The 20504-nt window shown below is 37.6% G+C and overlaps 1 protein-coding gene across 1 annotated transcript; it reads left to right on the top strand.

The window, feature by feature from the left end:
- The first annotated feature begins 1398 nt into the window (after nt 1-1398).
- On the top strand, nt 1399-18693 carry LOC108050402 (dipeptidase 1). Its single transcript, XM_044458925.1, has 8 exons — nt 1399-1689; nt 7590-8320; nt 10243-10312; nt 10379-10555; nt 10626-10710; nt 10802-10877; nt 11012-11150; nt 16357-18693. Exons 2-8 carry the CDS (start codon nt 7668-7670, stop codon nt 16462-16464), a joined length of 1308 nt encoding a protein of 435 aa, XP_044314860.1. The 5' UTR covers nt 1399-1689; nt 7590-7667; the 3' UTR covers nt 16465-18693.
- Nucleotides 18694-20504: the final 1811 nt, after the last annotated feature.

Consider the following 20504-nt stretch of genomic DNA (forward strand, 5'->3'; position numbering starts at 1 on the left):
TGTAATAAATTTTTGGATTTATTTGAGCATCATTAAATTATTTTGTTTATTTTAAGCTTTATGGAAATCTGCTCTTTTCTATAAAAATGTATCTTATTAAAAGACTTGTATCTTAAATCCGTAGAAATATGCATTTACTTTTAATTGTAATTGTCTAGTCTATTATTAACTAGCGCAAGTAAACGTGTTATCAGTGCTTAACAGGCACTTTGCCTCGGAATAGAAGTCTTTGTTAAGGGATCAGGTGAACAGGCATCTTAAGAAACTGCATGTTAAATATTGTAGACAACTCCTTACCTGTTATCAGAAGCATAACATGCACATAGCCTCAAATTCAATGTCTTTGTAATATGTGTAAGTAAGCTGAAAAATAAGTGAAGCTAATAATTAATTGCAAAGGCATCGCCAATACATCTTAAGCCTTCTAAGTTCCGAAACATTGTTTTTGATTCAAAAGCACGGTGAATTTGTAGTTTGTGTGTATACTTGAACTTTATAATCTTAGGTTGTTAATGTAAAGGCAACAAACATAACATTGAGGAATCGAAACATTTTTATACCCTTATTTTTTGATTTTACCAAAGTGCCAGTTTGTGTTACCTTTCGTTAAGCGTGCTAGCAATCCCACAGAAAAAGCGGGTCTAGAAACGACAGAATGTCTGGCAAGTATAAGAAAGAAGGTGTAAGGAAGAAGCATCTAAACAAATATTTTTTTAATAACCTGTCAGTCAACAACATTTAATTTTAAAGTATAAGGTATTTTAAAATGGGAAGAATGAATTTTTTGGTGTTTCTTTTTTAATTACTAGCGACCTGCTTTACTTGGAGCGGTCAATGAATTTTTCGTGACCATCAGCATCAGGCGCCCCAAACCCAGCGCAACAAAAACCGAGGGTGGCAGAAGCAGCAGCAAGGATAAGCAACTTTCACGCCATGCCTGACCTCCTGCAATGTTAAAGGACTCAACCCCCTGGCACTTGAAACAGCTGATTGAGAGTACTCTCTGTGAGATAATATCCCCATATTTCGACACACGCTTGTTCTGAGTGAAAGAGAAAAATATGCTCTTTGGGAGGACACGCTCGAAGTTTAATAAGCACTTGGCATACTTTTGTGAATCAAAGGGATGGCAGAAAAACAAGGTTTCTTCTTAATATAACTTTACAATATTTATATATAGCTTATAGTAAAAATGTGTAATGAAAAACAAAAAGGAAAAGGGAAAAAACATTTACTAGAAATCAAAAACTGCTCTTACCTAATGCGGCAGCCTAAGAGCTCTCTGCGCCTCGTAGCTTCGTCCTTTTTCGGATTTCGTGCCTGCCTCACTCGCTTCCCAGTTTCGTTTGGGGATTCTGGTTCAGCTTTCAGTTCGAATTCGTGCGTCGGCCGGTCGAGTTGTGTGCCAAACGCTGGGCACCTGTCGCCTCACACGTGTTGCGTTCCACTTGCGCTGTGCGTTTCCTTTGCACCCGCGTACACCGCGGCGAATACGTTACGTTACGTATTGTGGTGCAGCCAAAGCGAAATAATATCTGATAATAGTTATGTGAGCCGAGAGTGGAGTGCTTAGTCAGAATTTCAAGCTCTGGCAGTGATTTAACTCATATTAAAATATTGAAAAAGTGGAGAAAAGAAGAGAAGATAACGGGTTACCCACAAGAATGTTAAATAGTTTACCCTGTTTTGGTAAGAATCTTAGTGTATATGGAAATAAAATGAATAAAGCATTAATTTAGATACAACAGGAAAAACGTTTATTTCGTTTATCGTGTGCATTGTGCAATATACATAGTTTGGGCTATTAGCAATTAGTAAATAATTTGAATAAAAACCAAATTAATAAAACATTTGGGTTAAGGGTTAGATTAAAGCGAGGTCTTAAAATATATTTGAATATTATGAAAAATTCTCATAATATTTATATTTCCCTTCTACTTAAAGACATTTTTTGGACTCGGATTTTTTCAGCTTAAATTTGAGTTTCTTTTTTCCTCAAATAAAAAGTTCCCAAAAAAACATAAAAATGTGTGCAACAAAGAATGCAAAATAGTTATCTCGAGTTTGGCTGAGTATTCTGTGTACATACGAATATGGGTTTAATATGCAGATTTCTGCCCGCCGCAGCTATAATATTGAGCAATTGATGAGAGCGCTTTTAGCTTGGCATTGTGGCATTTGGCTCATTAATATGCGGCAGGCGACACAAAACACACCCTCTTGCCTCCCCCCACCACCAAAATACACACCCTTGCGCAATCCTCCCCCTCCTAGAATTTGTGTCTGTGTTTTGTCTCGTCCTCATCTGCATTTGCCAGAAATGAGAATGAGTATCCTATAACCGACTGAGCAGCATCCTGGCTGCTGATGATAATGTTGATTCCTGCCTTCCGCAACAATTTGCTTTGAACTTTATCCGCCCTCCTCTTTGGCCACGCCCTCTGAAGATATCCGTAAAAACAAAATTTTGCCCTGACTCCGGCTCACATTTCTCTAGCTTTTGTTGTGGCATTTATAAATGTTTGTTACCTTTTTCTTCGTCTCGACTAGGACAAAGTGTTTATGGTCTCTGGCAGTTTGAATTTTGTGGCTTTGAGCTGGAATCTCTCTTGAAATGATAGAAATTGCGTTTGCCAAGTGTTTGTCAGTGTGGGTTTGCTATAGTATTCCGAGAATGAGTTCAATTAAAAGGAGCACGTCATTTCAAGATCACACTTTGCGATAAAAACAAATACAAGCTATTGCAAATAAATTACTTACTACTCAATTTGCATAGATTTAAAAACACTTTAAGAGCAAATAGTAAAAAAATATTTGCTTTTCTTTAAAAAGCTTTTTGTTATATTGTTTAATTATTTTATTATTTACGTAACTATTGTTATAAGTTTCTTCAAGCTTCCCATTTTCTTCCGTAAACTATGTATGTTATTTCCAAAGAGAAATCGTTCTTTAATTTCCTGGTCTACTGCTCATTATTCTAACATCTGCTCGGCAATTCGTTTGTAGATTACTTGTGGCATGCCGCAACATATGTTGCTGTATTTTGGGTCAAAACTTTTTTTCGGGGCTTCATTTGATTTTTACGCCTGCAATTGGCCTCAACTCGAGCATAAATTATGCATACAAAAAAAAGAGAAATGAAAACAGTAAAAGAGAAGCCTGAAAGCAAATGCGAAGGTCGAGGCAAATCAAACAAATGGCAAGAAACATGAAAATGTTGTAAAATAATTTCAATTCATTCTAGTGCCATTTGGCATGCCTCTGGGCCGGTTGTCATTCCGTTGGTATTTCTACGGTCGCTGCTGTTGTTGTTCGGTTTGTTGTTGCCGTTTTTCCGGTCCTCGAAAAAAATATATATATACATAGAATTTTTTTGTCTTCAGTTTCGCTTGTTTAAGGACAAACCACAGTATACCAAAGCACACACAGACGATCCTTATTAAAGTTTGATTTTCTTCCTTTTGTATTTCTAATTTTATTTTATTTTGCTATATGAGTTCCATTCAGCCTCCAGGCTTCCATTCTATTAATTTATGCAAATATGTGTGCGGAAAAGTTTGCATTTATAAAAATGTAAGCAGGGCAGCGTTTGAGAGTTTTTAGCTTTTGTGGAATGGGGTAAATAATTCTATAAATGAATGTACATTTCTATATAAAAAGGGAAATTGCATTAACTAGAACATTTTTTCATAACTTTTTCATAATTTTGAATAAATTTTCTCAACCTGATTTCTCGCTTTAAATTGAAATATATTTTAAAGATTTTAACGTGTTAATACGTTTTTTAATGAAACTTTTAGTGTATTTTAGTAACAGAACTTTAAAAGAAAATTTGAACAGCACTGTTCCCTTAAAAATATAAAACTTTTATTAGGGGATATATTGCGCCGCTGTGTTAACGTTAATTTCCCTGGTCTTTATTATAGAACGTTAATATTTTAGCAATTAAAAAAAATATACAACTTTTATTAGAGGTCTGGAAAATAAAACGAATTTAATCTGATATTGCGCAGGTGGGTAGACGGTAATTTCCATATCCTTCCTTATAGAACGTTAATATTCTAGCAATTAATTTGGCTTACGCATTACATAAACGGGATTTGTCAGGTCATGCGATCATCAGCTGCTTTTAACCATACCCCTAAATCATACCATTTATTATCCCTGTAAAATTGAATAAGCATCAAGTAGAAGAAATTCCAGTATGGCCTCGGGCAACATGAGCATTATGGTGGGGAAACCTTATCACAGTGGGCGACGGCATTCCTTTCCAGCTTATAAGTCCCAGCCCTCCCAAGACGGAAAATTTCTCCAAGGGGTGGTGGGTGCTATTCGCATTGACTGTTTGCTACAATTCGCTAGTGAATGGAATTTAGTGCTGAATGAAAGGGACTTGGGGGAGTTTGATTATAAATAACGTAAAGTAAGCGCACATGAATGCATTTTGATTGTCTGTTGTAGTTTACGGCACGTTTCCTTTTTTGCTGCTACTGCTTCTGGAGTTGCGAGGAAAAATGGAAATGGAAAGACGACAAACTCGCCGGGCAATATCTGTGGGCGAAAGGGGCGTGGCAACTTCCTTAAATGGTGCACTAATGTAGAAAAGAAAAGCATTTTTTTATATTTATTTGCCTGCCACTTTGCATGGAAATTCCAACTGCAACGAGGACATCGCATTTCCTTACTGCAATTTTCCAACGCGCGCACTCCGGTTTCTTCATAGCCACCCCCTTATTTTGCTTTTTTTCCATACTTATTTTCGTCCCGCTTCCTTTCGTTACGTTCGTTATTTTTTTGAGGGCATACAAAATAATGTTTCATGTTGCAATAAATGTACGATTCAGTCTGTACCCTGCTCCCTTATACGCTGTTTCCCCAGATCCCCTGCCGTTCGTTCCGGTATATCCCACACCCATGCATGCCACTCACAAAAAAATGAATAAATGAAATACGCAGCACTGCACGCAGTTATCCTTGCGCCCATTTTGTCCTGCATTGTGTCGTTCACTTTTGAACAGCGAGGAATACAATTTATTAACCTACAAATCACATTTAATATTCATCAATATTTAATTGCGCACTACCTGATTATACCGGATTGACTTTGAAATCGGATTTATCATTTCTCTAATAATAATGTATTTGTTTAACAAAAATACTTTTTTATTTTTATTTTCACTAAACTGAAAAAAACTAAGTGATGTCTTGAACCACATACAAAAAAGTTACTAAAAAAAAATACATTGTCGCATTGTGATTATTGATTGAAGTTTATATCATTGTACTTTAATTTAATACATGATTTGTGTCGTTGTAGATTGAGTTATTAATTATTAAGTTCAACAAATCAAACAATTACTATCACAACTTTATTCAAAACATATTAATTATTGTTGTTAGTCCTTTAGAAATTGTCATTTCCGTTTGTCAAATTGTTAATGCACTTTTAAGTGATCCCTGGATTACTTTAACTTTTGCTCATTTAATTTCTTCTGCCTTTCAGTTGACTTTTCCCATGCTGAAAGCAAGAGCTTTTCAATTTAATTAAATATCCCATGTTGTGGCTCTTAATTTCGGTTTGCATGCCGCTTGTTTTAAGGCATCAATGTTTAATGAAGCGCCAAACGTTTTCGATTTCACAGAGACGACTTTTGTTTGTCGTCCTTCGTCGTCCTTTGCTTCCTGTTAACCCAACTGGGTCTAATTTGGCTTCCTCTTCTCAGTTGTTGTATTAATAATTCGTGCGTTGAGTTTCAGTCACGTTTTGCATGTCGGAAAATATTCGTGGCGCGTTGCCCTTGTCAATGTTGTCATTTCCTGCTCGTCGTTGACTTTGTTGATTTTTGCATAATTTCTGTATGGGCAGATAGCTTAAGGATTGCGCCCGACAGGACAATACCATCGCAGAAAAGAAAGAAAGAAATATGGTGGGGAGAAAATCGAACCTTGAAGTAACCAAATCCATAATCAGTAAAAGGAATGTAAGAATAGTGGAAGCGGTAACACAGTCGGACGCAGATAAGATATCGCCCCAGTTCTCCACAGCGGAATGTTTTCATTTTGTTCGCAAGCATCAGAGCATGAAAATCAACATGCGAAAGCAACTAGCCCCCTCTGAATTCTACTCTTATTTCTTTTCGTCCTGCGGTGTGCACACCAACAGTTGGCACATGAAAATGGAAAAATGAGGGGACAAATAAAAATGGAAAACTAGAAATAGGGGCAAGTGTTAACATTATCACAAGAAAAATAAAAAAAAAGTTTTGTATTCACTGAGCCAGGGGAACTGGAAAGCTGACTTTATGGAATTATATTTCTGTTTAGGTTTGAAGGTGTAAATTGAATAAGACATTTTTATTTATTTTTTTTATAAAATATTAGCTTATATTTTAACCTAAGAGCTAACAAAAATGGTTGCTAGAGTCATTCAGCTCACCAGTTGTGATCTCTTTCTTTTTTTTAGAATAAAATAATTGATTGTTTAATTGATTAACTACTATAAGTATTTTAATATAGCTTATAACACGATTTCAAAGCGATGGTAAACCTCGATAAACCTATTTCAAATAAGTTTTGCTACCAGAATATTAGGAACGAACAATAACTGTAGGATACTTCCAGTTGGGAAAGTATTTCCATTTGCCCAGTTTACAATTTATTTTAGGCGACTTCGTGGCCGACTTATTCGTTGCAAACTATTAAGGTAGTTCAGCTTTGTTTCCCAGTTTCGGGTAAAACTTAAAGTTCACTTTGTGAGACAAAAAAAATATAAATATTTCCCCACTTGGACCGTTTTGCCAAACCAAACAGGGCTTCAATTTCTTGGGAAATATTTAGAACTCCGCTCTCTCGATTTTCCCCTGGCTTACTCGCTTAGTTTTCTGCCACCTGCCAGGCACAGGCCAAACTTTATGTCGTATGCGAATAAAAAAACAAAAAAAACGAAAATAAAAGCGTACGGATAAAGTATTTCTCTCCCAGAACTTTTCTACCGTACAGCAGGGGAAACTATTTAAATTTTCTATGATTTCTTTTTTGGGGTTCGGTGATATGCCGTCTAAAAAGAAAAAAAAAATGAAAAGGAAACTTTGCTATAAATAATTTTGCATTTTTATTGTGCATTTTATGCATTTTGTGCGCGATTTCGATTTGAAGTTGGGTTCTGAAATAAATATGAAAAGTTTTATTTATGTTTGTGGGGTGGCAGAGGCAAGCAAAAAGGGGCGTGGCTTTGGGGCTCAAATTGAGTTTGGGGTCAGGAGCCGGGGTTGTGCGGTAGCACAGCCGTGGGCGTTATATTTATGACATTTGTTTGCCAACAACTTTCAATAGCTCAATCACGCCACCCGCACATGCAATAGGCTAAACCGTTCGCCTCGCCATTGAGCCACCAAACTTGGAGAAAAAAGCTTCATTCAAAAGTAAACAAACAAGTTATTAGATTTAAGATTGCTTCATACTTGAAATTAATTCTTTAATATTATCCCTGCGGCTTAAAGATATTTTTATTTTGGCTTCTTTCTTGAAATAACTAAAAAGTTCTTTACTTAATTCTCTTTTTGAAAACTAATTATTTAATTTTTTTGCAGCTAGAAGGCGGAACATCATCAATGTGAGTGCTGCGGACTGTGTGCTCTTCCACTAGAGCTCTGCGCCGCTCGGGGGCAATGAAATCGCGGAAGCTGCCAAAGGGCTTCGTGCTTTGTGGCCTCAACTGTCTGACGTTCGTCTACTTCCCGCTCGTCCTGCCCATCCTGCGATGCTCGGCCGGAGCAGCGGGCCCGGCGGCCGGAGGCGGTGGATCAAAGACCGCCGAGGACTTCGACTTCCGGATGCAGCGGGTAAGGAAGGTCCTGAAGGAAGTGCCCCTAATCGACGGACACAACGATTTGCCGTGGAATATCCGCAAGTTCCTGAAGAACCAGCTGAAGGACTTTCACTTCGGCGGGGACCTGCGGGAATTGTCTCCCTGGTCCTCGAGTGCCTGGAGTCATACGGACCTGCGCCGTCTGAAGGAGGGCATGGTCTCCGCGCAGTTCTGGTCCGCATACGCCCCCTGCTCATCACAGCATCTGGATGCAGTGCAGCTCACTCTGGAGCAGATCGATCTGATCCGTCGACTAGTCCAGCTCTATCCGCACCACATGGCGCTGGTCACAACCGCGTCGGGAATCGAGCAGACGCACCTGACGGGGAAAATAGCCAGTCTTATTGGCGTGGAGGGCGGTCATGCCATCGGCACCAGTCTGAGTGTCCTGCGAATGTTCTACCAACTGGGCGCCAGATACCTAACCCTCACTCACACCTGCAATACACCGTGGTAAGTTCAGCAAGCAATCAACTACTAATCTGGAAAATCTGATGTATGTCGAATTTAATTAACCTCATCAGGGGTCATTTGTATAAGAAAACAAGGCAATATTATAATTTATTTTTCAATTTTTGATAATTAACTTTTTTTATGACATGTTCATGTACGTTTTGTTTTAGTGTGACATGTTTTATGATAACGTAATATTATTACAGCACAAAAGGGTGTGAAGTAACAAAAAACAGATATGGAAATTATATTTTAAGACTCACGCTACAAAACTGAAAATGGTTTTTATACCCTTGCAGAGGGTATTATAATTTTGGTCAGAAGTTTGTAACGCAGTGAAGGAGACGTTTCCGACCCTATAAAGTATATATATTCTTCATCAGGATCAATAGGGGAGTCGATATAGCCATGTCCGTCTGTCCGTCCGTCCGTCTGTCCGTCTGTCCGTCTGTCCGTTTGTCCGTCTGTTTCAATACCGTTTGCGAGCTCAGTTTAAAAGCTAGCGATCTGAAACTTTCACAGTCGTCCTAAAACAAGTGTACGCAGATCAAGTTTGAATACCGCCCCGATCGGATGTCTGTATCCTATAGCTCCCATAGGATCAATCGGATATAACTTGCAAGATTGGAAGATATTTCGCGCAGTGTAAAAGCTATTGACATAAATCTTTCCAAATCTTATTTTTTTATGCGTACCTTGATCAGGGTAAAAGCGCGTGACGATCGGACGTCTATATCCTATAGCTCCCATAGGAACAAAAGGGTAAAATCGGTTAAAATTTAATGATTTTTAGGATAGTTCGCGCAGTATACAAGCTATTGACATGAATCTTTCCAAATCGTATTTTTTATGCATACATTGATCAAGGTGAAAGCGCGTGACGATCGGACGTCTATATCATATAGCTCCCATAGGAACAATAGGGTGAAATCGGTCCAAATTTGACGATTATCAGAATATTTCGCGCAGTGTGTAAGCTACTAACCATAAATTTTTCCAATTCTTATTTATTTACGCATATCTTGATTAGGGTAAAAGCGCTTGCCGCTCGGTAGTCTATATCTTAAAGGAGATTAGGAAAAATTGTTAAAGGCTGCGAAAGTATCCCTCCTTTTATACCCGTTACTCGTAGAGTAAAAAGGGTATATTGTATTCGTGCAAAAGTATGTAACAGCTAGAAGGAAGCGTTTCCGACCCTATAAAGTATATATATTCTTGATCAGGATCACTAGCCGAGTCGATTTAGCCATGTCCGTCTGTCCGTCTGTCCGTCTGTCCGTCTGTCCGTCTGTCCGTCTGTCTTGTCTGTTTGTCCGTATGAACGCTGAGATCTCGGAAACTATAAAAGCTAGAAGATTGGCATTTTGCATGTAGATTTTAGAAGTTCCTACGCAGCGCAAGTTTGTTTCAAAATGGTGCCACGCCCCCTTTAACGCCCACAATCGCTTATATACGATTTTAAAAATTTAAATATTTCGTAAAAGTAAAAATGCAGTTTTATTGTGTTTATCAATACCTATCGAAATGGAGAAGAAATTTTTCAAATCGGACCATTCGTTAAAAAGTTATGCGTGATCAAAGTTTCTATCTCCATCTCCCTCGCACTCCCTTTACCTGAGTAACGGGTATCTGATAGTCGGGGCACCCGACTATAGCGTTCTCTCTTGTTTTCTATTTGTATATGACACTTTTGCAAGGGTATAAAAGCAGATTGGAAATTATATTTTAAGACTGACCCTGCATATCTAATGGTTTTTACTTATATAAAACTCTATTCCTTTCGTGAAAATTAATATGATGTTGTTAGGTCTTGAATAAATAAAAAGTCTTATTAATTTCTAGAAACTCTTTTAAGGCTTTTATAGTTTATTGTTCTTTTAAGTTTAAGTATGAAATAACTTTGAAATATACTTTCGTTTCAGGGCGGACTGCTGCAAAGTTGACGAACCGGGAAAGTACCCGCACATAGGCGGTCTCTCGCAGTTCGGCAAGGTGAGTAAATCGCATTAGAGAGTCCTAGTCCCAATACCGTAATAAATCCTTGTATTTATCGTGCAGCTGGTGGTCAAGGAGATGAATCGACTGGGCATGATTGTTGATCTGTCGCACGTTTCAGTGCCCACGATGCTGGACGCACTGGCCGCCTCGAGGGCTCCGTTGATATTCTCGCACTCCTCGGCGCACGCCATCTGCAACAGTTCCCGCAACGTTCCCGATCATGTCCTGCAGCGCATTGTGAGTCCATTATGGGAACATTAATCTGGGGAAACATTAACCCATATACCCAATCCCACATCCAATGCAGGCAATAAACGGCGGTCTGGTTATGGTGGCCTTTTATCCGCATTTCGTCAGCTGCTCGGGACAGGCAACATTGCACGATGTTGTGGGTAGGTGGTTTTTCTTGGCCCAATGGGTTTTTCGGTGGGTGGAGGGCGCACTATTAATCTTTAAACTTGTGCTTTTTGGTCCACCCCTCAGCGCATATCAACCACATAAGGGAGGTGGCCGGCATCGATCATGTCGGCATTGGAGCTGGCTACGACGGAGTCAACTTGTAAGTACGCCAACTTTTGGCTACTGCTGCAGTTTCAATTACGTTTCATTTCATTTGGCAAATTATGCTTTCTCTATTGTCGTCCCTTTCTTGGATATCATCGCCTTATACGCTTTCTCCGATTCCCACTTAAGAGTGCCCAAAGGACTGGAGGATGTGTCCAAGTATCCGCATCTTTTTGCTGCCCTGCTCGAGTCTGATAAATGGTCGGAGGAGGATATTGCCAAGTTGGCTGGCCAGAATCTAATACGTGTGTTCAAGGAAGTCGAAGCGGTGAGTCCACAGCAAAAAACACACAGAAATTGCTCACTTTTCTCTGGCATTTTTTTATTGTTCAATGTTCTGCCCCTAAGGGATGCTTGAATACTCTGACAAAGGGTATTCGAATTTATTCTATAGCTTGGCATTTCTTATCCCAAACATTTCAGATAGAAATCTGCAATTTATTATTATTCTTAAAACTATATATTTTAGACACTCAGTGTATTAGCCTTAAGTCTCTAAAGATTTCTGGGAGAACGGAACCCGACTTTTGAGTACGTTGCGAGAGTATTAAATATTTTGTCCAAGCATTATTATTTTTTGATATTTTTTCTTGGTATTAGGCGCGTACCTGACCGACTTAAAGTCGAGGCTAGTCCACAGAACAGAAACACACATTTCGCAGCAAACAAACAAAGAAGTTGGGAAAAGGACATTGGTATGGTCTCCTCTTTCTCGGTTGTTATTGCAGTTGCGAAATTCCTTTCGCAAGGATAAAAGGAATAATGTGGCTTTGCAATGGAATTTGCACATACTTGGAGTAGAAGCCAAGGGAGAGGATAATGGGGAAACAGGAGCAGGACATTGGCTTGACGTCGAAAAGACGCAAGTTGTGAAATAATTTTAAAAGGATTTCCAAATGCTTATTCCGATATTTATACACGAGCCTGACCAGCGCAACCGAAGCAACAGCTCCAGACTGCAGTTTGTTTGCAGGATGCGGTCAGCTTGTTTGCCGTCTGCTCTCCGATTGGATGCAGCTTATAGTCCTGCGAATGGGATTCGGCTTGGCTGGGGGATTTCTTTTACTTCTCTACGATGACTATGTCTGGGCACTCCACTCTCAAGCAGCATTCAATTTAGATCAATACGGGATGGGCCAAAGCCCCTCTCGAGGAAGTTACTCCTCTGCATTGAACGGCACTCGAGCGGAGGCTAGTGCCATTCAAAGGCTTGCAAGTGGGTTTGTTTTTCAGTCCAATGGCTGGATGGTTGGACGTTTCGATGCATGAATGGATAGATAGATGTTCGGCTAAACGATGCAGACAGCACTCCAGCCTGCTTATCAAAGACTGTTTGTTTTCACTTTTGAATTGAAAATTTAAAAATGTACTTCAAATTAACCGATAGGCAAAGTAGAACGGTAATTAAGTATTTAGGAAGATAAATACTCAAGTAAGAGTCTAACTTCATTGAGGGTAAACTGTTAAAGAATACATTTAAAAACGTTGCCAATACTTTTTCACTTCTAAGAGCTGCGATTTACATTTTTTTAAAGATATTTAAAAGACATTAAAGTAAGCTTGGAAAAAGTACCAATAATATATATTTTTTTTTTTCAAATAAATAGAAAATAGAATTGTTATGTTTCATGTCACAGCCCAAAAAACTGTTTCAAGTCCAAAATTGACTGCCTAAAAGTAATTTTTATATATCAAAGATATCTATCGTGATTAGTTCCTGGATAAAGCTCTTTTTTTGAAGTCTCTAAATCAAAATAGTTGAATAATTGCCCCTTTCGCCTTAGAATCTGGCAAGTTTCTCCTTTGGCTGGAACAATTTAAAGATTTAATAACAAAAATAAATCATACGCCCCCTTGAACGTTGGCCATGCTCGTAGATTTTATTGCTTTTGCTGATTATAGAAACCTCCTCCAAGTTCCGCCCACTCTACACCCCCCTTTTGACCAAGTTGAGAAAGAGATGCCGCAGCATTTTTTAATTTAGCTCTTGTCTCTCGCTGACTGAGAGCCGACCGGCAAACTTTAATCATATTCTCGCGCAGTCTCTACATTGTAATTAGTTTTAGTTCAAGGCGTGTATATAATACATACAAATACTAAATGTCCGTTATTACAAGGCGCTCTTACCCCAACAGCAATGGTAATGGTAACAGCATAAAAATAAGGCCACAAAAGTATTGCCTTCTTTGCAGAGCGACTGATTAAAATCGCAGGGCTTTTATTGCGCTTTGCACTCAGCAACCAACCATATATACTTTTTTTTACTGTTGTTTATTACATGGCCATAATGCTCATTAAGAATTGTATTTTAATACGTTTCTGTTTGTTTCTGTATTTTTATATTTTTTCCGTTCTCCCCCTTTTTTTCAGCTGTTTGCGGTAAAAAGTAATTAAAAATGTTACCCAACGCCTTTTATCTGTGGCCAAAAAGCCCATAGCACTGAGAATTAAGCCAGGCCATATATACTTATCCCTATGACATTTGCTTTTGTTTTCCATCAGCCCAAGTCCCCAGTTCATTGAACCGAACTCGAAGTCCCCCATTTCCATTCCAAAACCGGCGAAATAAAATACGTTATAGCCTACTTATGGACGTCGCCAAAAGCTTGGCTCGTAATGCAATTAAATAATAACGAAAAGCGGGTCAAATGTTCAATTATTAGAAGCTTAATGCTGTTTTGGGTTGTGTGTACCCAGGGGACTCGGTCGGTCATGGCTGTGATAATTAAGCAAGTCATAGAAATTAGGCAAAAGGCCATTTTAATGATTGCCATCTCGCACAAACGCTCACAAGGACATGTACACGAGCACGAACCAGCACATATATAATACCCTTTTAGGCTGGACACACACTTGATCAAAATTCAAAGCGGAGTGTTCTTCCATACTTTTTCTCAGTTTTTTTCGAAGCGATTTTTAAAGTTGTGGGTTATTATTGAAATGCATTTGTAATCACAGTTTTCGTTGCCTAAAAAATAGTCAAAAAATACAAATTTATTTAAAAAAGAACTTATCTAAAAAAACAAAATTCATTAAATTTGTAATATTTTATTACAGAAATTGTTCAACTCCTCGTGATACCCATTTGATCGATTATAAAAGTCCAGCAACCGTTGGCCATATAATTAAGATAACCATTTTTAAAAGATTGGTATAAATGGAAAAACACTTTAAAACTAAGTGCATTTCTAAAGCAGCGGACGAAACTAGCTTCATTTCGATAAGATTTAGCATGCTTAACCGGTTCTGGGAACACATTTCCAAGGACATTAGGGACAACAAGGATGCCCGCAAATTTGTGGGCGTAGGAGGCGGCCAGTGGATCTACTCTGAGAGCCATTGCCATAGCCATAGCCATAGCCCATGAACATGATAATTTTCTCGACGCCAGTTTTTATCTACATAAAAGCAGCAGTGGCGGGGGCAAAGAAAAGCCAAGGATTTCAGACCCTTCTCTGACCGACTCCTCGCTTGTGTTTGTGTAAATGTATCTTTTATTTTAGCCTTTTATATCTAATGCGAGAGCGAAGAACGGCATTTGGCACGACACATCGCCCAAGTGGCGGCAACGGAGGCTTTGTCTCTGAGATGGGCAAATGTCCCGGCAAATGGCAGCAATTTGTGCGAGACAAATTCATTTAAATATCTTTCGCAGACCTTGTGTGCACTGGAAAATAAAGTCATTTGAAATGGGGGTCAAGCCGATCTTGTTATAAATAAGATTTACAAAGTCTCAATTACGAGATTATTTTTATTGCACACCGAATTGATGATAGCTAAAAGCACTATCGTAAAAAGACCGTACTACAAAAACAATAAATACTTAAATTAAAATGTTTATTACCTTTGCTTGTGCATATTGTTCATATTGAAAAATTTGTTCTCATTGCAATTAAAGCCAACATTAAAAATAATAATAGATAATAAAATAGTTAATTTATAAGCGATTTAATTTGATTTATAACAATTTTTCGGTATACATGATTTAAATGTAATATATTTTTTTCAGTGTCTTAAAACTTTGAAATATAACTGATATCTTTTTAGATCTAATTGATTATTTTCTGATTCGTATACTATTTGCATAGATCAAAATTATCGTTATGTAATCCCATCTATATAATCTTTCATCTTCAATGTTGTTTTTCTGAAAGTGTTTTCCGCTGACCTTCTTACAATTGATTTGGCTTTGGGTTCCTTCGCTGGGAAATGCGTTGCGCTGCGGTGGTGTGGGAATTCATTTTTCTTTTTGAGCTCTTCACTGTAACTGTAACTGTGAACTGGGCTTTTCATTTTCACAGAACAGGGCTGCGGGAAAGAGGCGGGGAAATCCAACTCAAAGGCCGGAAGAGTCTAGCCAAAAGGCAAATGGCTCAAAGTTCCCATAGTTGTTGTGTTTTGACTGTTTGTGTGAGTGGGTCATGCACACAAAGTGCAATGACTGAGCCAAAGCTGACGTTTTATTGTTGTTTGTGTGGGGAAGGCTCGGGCTCACATAAAGCCTCATAAAAAAGTCGTAAATTCGATTGTTGTATGGCAAACAAAACACAGGAAATGGGACCAGCCGACCTAGGCCTCACCCCCTCAAAGGTGTTTGGTGTTGAAAACAAAACATTTTCTCTCATTTTATTTCGCTTTTTCCGCCCTCCTTCTCTGCTTTTTTGTGTTTGTGGCATTAAATGTGCTTCAACTTTTGCCAGGAATAAGTGCTGGCTGTTTGGCATTCAGATTTCGTGTTCTCTTTAAGGATTCCATGCTTGTGTGTGTGTGTGATAAGTGCGTGTTTGCTTATGTGTGCGAGAGTTAGACATGCGGAAGAGGTTTCTTTATGAGCATTTGACTCTTTGTATTCTTGTTTCTCGTGTTAGGTGACGGCTTTTCCTCAAACACTTAAAGATATTCAATTGTAGGAATTTTTTAAAATCCCAACATGTTTCGAGAAAGACAAAATGTGTTGGTGACATTAAGTGACATTAAGTAATTTAAGAAAAGCATCTGTGTGTTTAAAAATCTCCTCTTCGTATATTTCTAAATTTTCTTAAATTGCTGAATCTAGTTGAAAGTTAGTTATTCAAGTCTACAGGCAACAAACATTCAGAATCAGGACAAACGAAGCCCCTTAAAATTTTGTGCAAAACCCATTTGGTAATTTTCCAAAGAATGTTTACAATAACTAATATTCAACTCCAATTTTGTTGCCTAAGCTCCGCGCTAAAACTTGCGAACAATAATAATGCCATATGAAGAGTACACGAAAAGTTCCAAGAAATCATTTCTGCATTTGAAAATTCAAACAAAACTTTAGCAATTACGCTAAATAACTTTCGTAAGTTGTGCCAGCAGCTTGGCAATGGCGCAATGCAATCAATTTTCATCAATCAAATGCAGCTGTCGACACTCCCACTCACACACGCATGTATACATAATGGCTAATGGTATTTTAATCCAATTAAATGTACTTGATTTACTTGCAGGTTCGCGATCAGATGGAGCTCTTGCGAGTGTCGCCCATCGATCAGTCAATTCCAGCCGAGGACATTATGGGCAGATCCTACTGTCGTTATCAAGGACCAAGAACGTGATAATTTCTCCATTTGTATAGTTCACCCATATGCATAGCGTTACATTCATCGCAACCCCGTGGCAAAAATGGGTAAAAAAAAAATGATGTCAAGCGTACGTGTTGTAAAGTGAAACTTGTTTTAGGTTAATTGACAAAGTTTTCCTCCTCTCTGCTACTGATGTTGTTGTTTTTCTTGTTGTTGCGTATTGTTTGTGTGTGTGTGTGTGGCATGATGCTGCACAAATATATGCACACACACACATTCGGAAAAAAACGCCGACATTTTGCAATCGCTCAGAGTAGAACAGCTGGCTAGCTGCTGTTGTAACACTGGGAAGAACTGGTCCAGAAATACCGAGTGATTTTTGGAATAAGTCTTAGCCATTTTATTAGTGATTTTAAAACACAACGGCTTCTGTTCATACATTTGTTTAAAAAATGTATTCATTCAGTGTTTAAGCTTTTTAATTGCGTGGCTTTATTTTAAAAGCAAGTTAATCCAAATAATTTTTTAAATAGCAATTTGAGTAATACAACCTAGAACAATAAATCCAATGCAGATTTTTCTCAGTGCATACAACTTTGTGCACAGCTGGCATCGCCCATAAACAAATACAAAGTGGCATGAGGAGACCGCCACCCACCCACAAACGCCCCAATCCACCCAACCCTTCGTCCCTTCATTCCCGAACTAGCCAACATTGTGTAAATATCATTGCCATGTTTATTTTTATCTCTAGCTCTAGCTCTAAGTCAGAAAAAAAGAGGACAAGCAAAAAAATAAGGATGAATAACAGAAAATCTCAAAGCACACAAAAGCTAGAAAAAGTAAAGCCCCAAGTAGCGAAAGTAAAGCACATTTAGCCCCAAATTAATAAACCGACAACAAGGTGGAAAGTGAATTCCATGGAAAAAAAACTGAGGCTAATCACAGAAGTCAAGCTCAATGTTAGTACAGAAGGAAAATCTAATTTTTCATCATGTATTTTTTCTATGAAAAAGTTATTAAAGTTTACAAAGAATATAGCTAATAGTTAATGAAATAAATGTTAAATTCTTATACGCGATTTTTGCTGGGCTTATTCGGATCTGGTAGCAGAAAATGTTCGTTAATCTGCCTTTATTAGCCCGGCACTCGCAGCGAAACGATTTAATTACAATATATATTATGCGTTTTAAGAGTTTTTAATTTCGTTATTAACCTAAATGAAATTCCCATTTAATAAGTTAATTAACATTAAACATTTAATTAGCCAGGGCTAACACATAACGAGGGCAAACGAAAAAATGTAATTCAATGCACAAATTGAATGTAACCACATTTTTTGCATCATTTGTAAGGCTTAAATACCAATCTTTTAATCAATATTCAAGTGAAGCGATGCAATTTCAAATGAAATGCAGCGAAATGGTAAACATATTGAACAATTAATAGATCCATACAAAATTCAACCCGCCAAAATTGCAAATAAGTTCACAAGCAAACCAATTAAGCGAGAAATAATATTAAATAAAAATTGTATAGAAAGCAAATGAGTAAAACTGTAAACGTGTTTGTTCAAGAACAATTTAACTCATATACCTACACATACTCAGCTATATCACATGTATAAATATGTATACTTAAATATTTTGTTTTAATTTAATCATCAAATTTGGATAGGCAAAAAGAAGTCTGCGACTGGGTCATCAAAAAGTTGCATTCCCCCACTTTTTGCTGATCGACTTATAAAAAAAAATTCAATATTTTTGTTTAAAAAAAGAGGTAACGATGAAAAAATAGCTACAAATTTAAAACATATTTAAAGTTTAAACAAGGTGTGGGGCGAAACAAAACAAAAGGCAAAGAATAACACATGTGATCAAAACTAAAATTAAATTACAGATCTATATTATTACTACTTCTATATTACTATAATAATTTAATGTTTAACAACCCAAAAAAGGAACATTACAAACCAATTCAACCATTTTTACTGCTGATGGAAATTGAAAAAAAACTACAATTTATCGATTATAACTAGCCTATAATAAAGTGAGAAACTCAACTGTAACCATATAGGAAAACACTTCAAAATGCTGATTATGCAAACCGTGTTTTAACACCCTGTAAATATTTGTATGAATAATGATCAAATAGTTATAATAATTGTATGGAAAGTATGTCAAGTTGTGAACTAGAAAACAACCAAGAACAAGCAAAGAATAAATACATTAATTTATATGTGTAAATTGGAAGATGTCGTAAATGGCCAGCAGAAAAATACAAAACAAAATATAAATAAATTCACAAAAATTATAAAACAAAAAAAATAGTGTCTTTGTAAGTGATATCATTTGGGCTTGAAATGAATTAATGATTATTTTTGTTGAAAGTTCGCCTGCCTTATTTGTTAAAGGAAACTCACTTCCTCCTCAAGGAAATCAGTGAATGTAAGTAAAACTCTTTAACAACCATCAACACTTCCAGCTCTCCCTCCTATTTTTTTGTTATATTCTTATTGCGTTGATAGCACTCGAAACACACATCCAAGCAGCACTTGGATTTTACATCCTTGCCCCACCCATTTATCCGTCTAAATTCTGTCAGGGTTGGCTTGTCAATTCGAACGTAAAAATAAAAGGATTTGCAGTTCCAGTTTGTTTATATCAGCGAATTTTATACGCCCTAAGCTGGGGTAGATAAAACTCCCGTGCTTGCCAATGTAATTTATTTGCGCTTTGATGGCCAAAACAGTTCAAACAGTGAGAAATCATGGAATTTATCTTTTTTCCGGGCGAAGGTCAAGCAGCTGGAATCCCGCTGGCCGCAAAACCACATAACTCAATGCTCGTAAAACTTGCAAATATTTCACATTTGTTTTATTTCTGGTGGGCGGGGGGTTGTGCGCTGCGAGCGTTAAAAAACTATGCATCAAACGAAACGAAATTTGTGTTTTACATAAAATTTCAATTAAATGAAATAAAGTTTCGGTTTTCGGTATACGTCCTTGGTTCTAGAGGTCCCGATTGCCGGGGGCGGGCAACGCACGTCCCGCTTAAATCATCTGGCTGGCAGCTGGAACGAAACCCACAGTGGCAACAACTTTTGTTAAACATTTGTTACCAGCAGACATACCACTGGCAGCCCCCAACAGCCATCACTTACCAGAGGAAACTAATAAAAGTAATAAAAACCGAGTGCAGAAAAATCGAACCAAAGTGACGCAAAACAAAAGCCAAGTACGTTTTATAGTCGTAGATGAGGTTGGATGCTACAAAAAATATATATTTAAAATAAAAATATCCTTTTTGGCTGAAGATTACTCATCGTAAATGACATGACATTTTATTAACTCTACTGCAGAATATTATTTTGGTCAAATTCTTTTAAAAATTCTCATTTAATTATACATATAACTAGTTAATATTTGTATTTGTTTTTTAACTAAGTGTAAGTTTATTGGTGCCAGGCACGTTTTCACAAACAAACTTTATCTTATTAAATTATAATGGCATTAATTTTAATTTGATTCAAAAATTTTTCGTGTAGTAATTCCACTTTATATCCTCTTAAAATAAATCTGGTGTTGCCAACACTGAAAGGTCCAAAAATATGAGAGAAAAAATCTGAGCCATCATAAATAAGTAAAAAAAGGATGCGAGTGGGCGGAAAAGAAAGAAAAACGGCAAAGTGAAATAAAAAAATCATACTAAACATTTTCGTTTAGTTTCCAATGACGATTTGCTGACCCACAACCCACTCAACCACCACCTCACCGCAAAAAATGTTCCCGCCTTTACGCGACTTTCGGTGCCACCTCCGCCTTTCCCATGACGGGCCACCAAAAAGGATTGCTCTATGCCATAAATTGTTGTATTTTATTGTCCAATTTCTTTTTATTATTTCTCTGAGTTTCTTTTGGCCTTTCATGGTTTTTTTCCCCGCTTTGTGTTGCTTATGCTTCATCTAGTGTTCCGTTTTGAGTTTTTTCGGGCACTTTGGGCCACATGCTCAGTTGTCCTGGTCAACTGGACCAATAGCAGGACACCGTTCAAACTTGGCCGTCGTCGCCACTG

Source organism: Drosophila rhopaloa, unplaced genomic scaffold, assembly GCF_018152115.1.
Source record: "Drosophila rhopaloa isolate 14029-0021.01 unplaced genomic scaffold, ASM1815211v1 contig_178, whole genome shotgun sequence".
Lineage (NCBI taxonomy): Eukaryota > Metazoa > Arthropoda > Insecta > Diptera > Drosophilidae > Drosophila > Drosophila rhopaloa.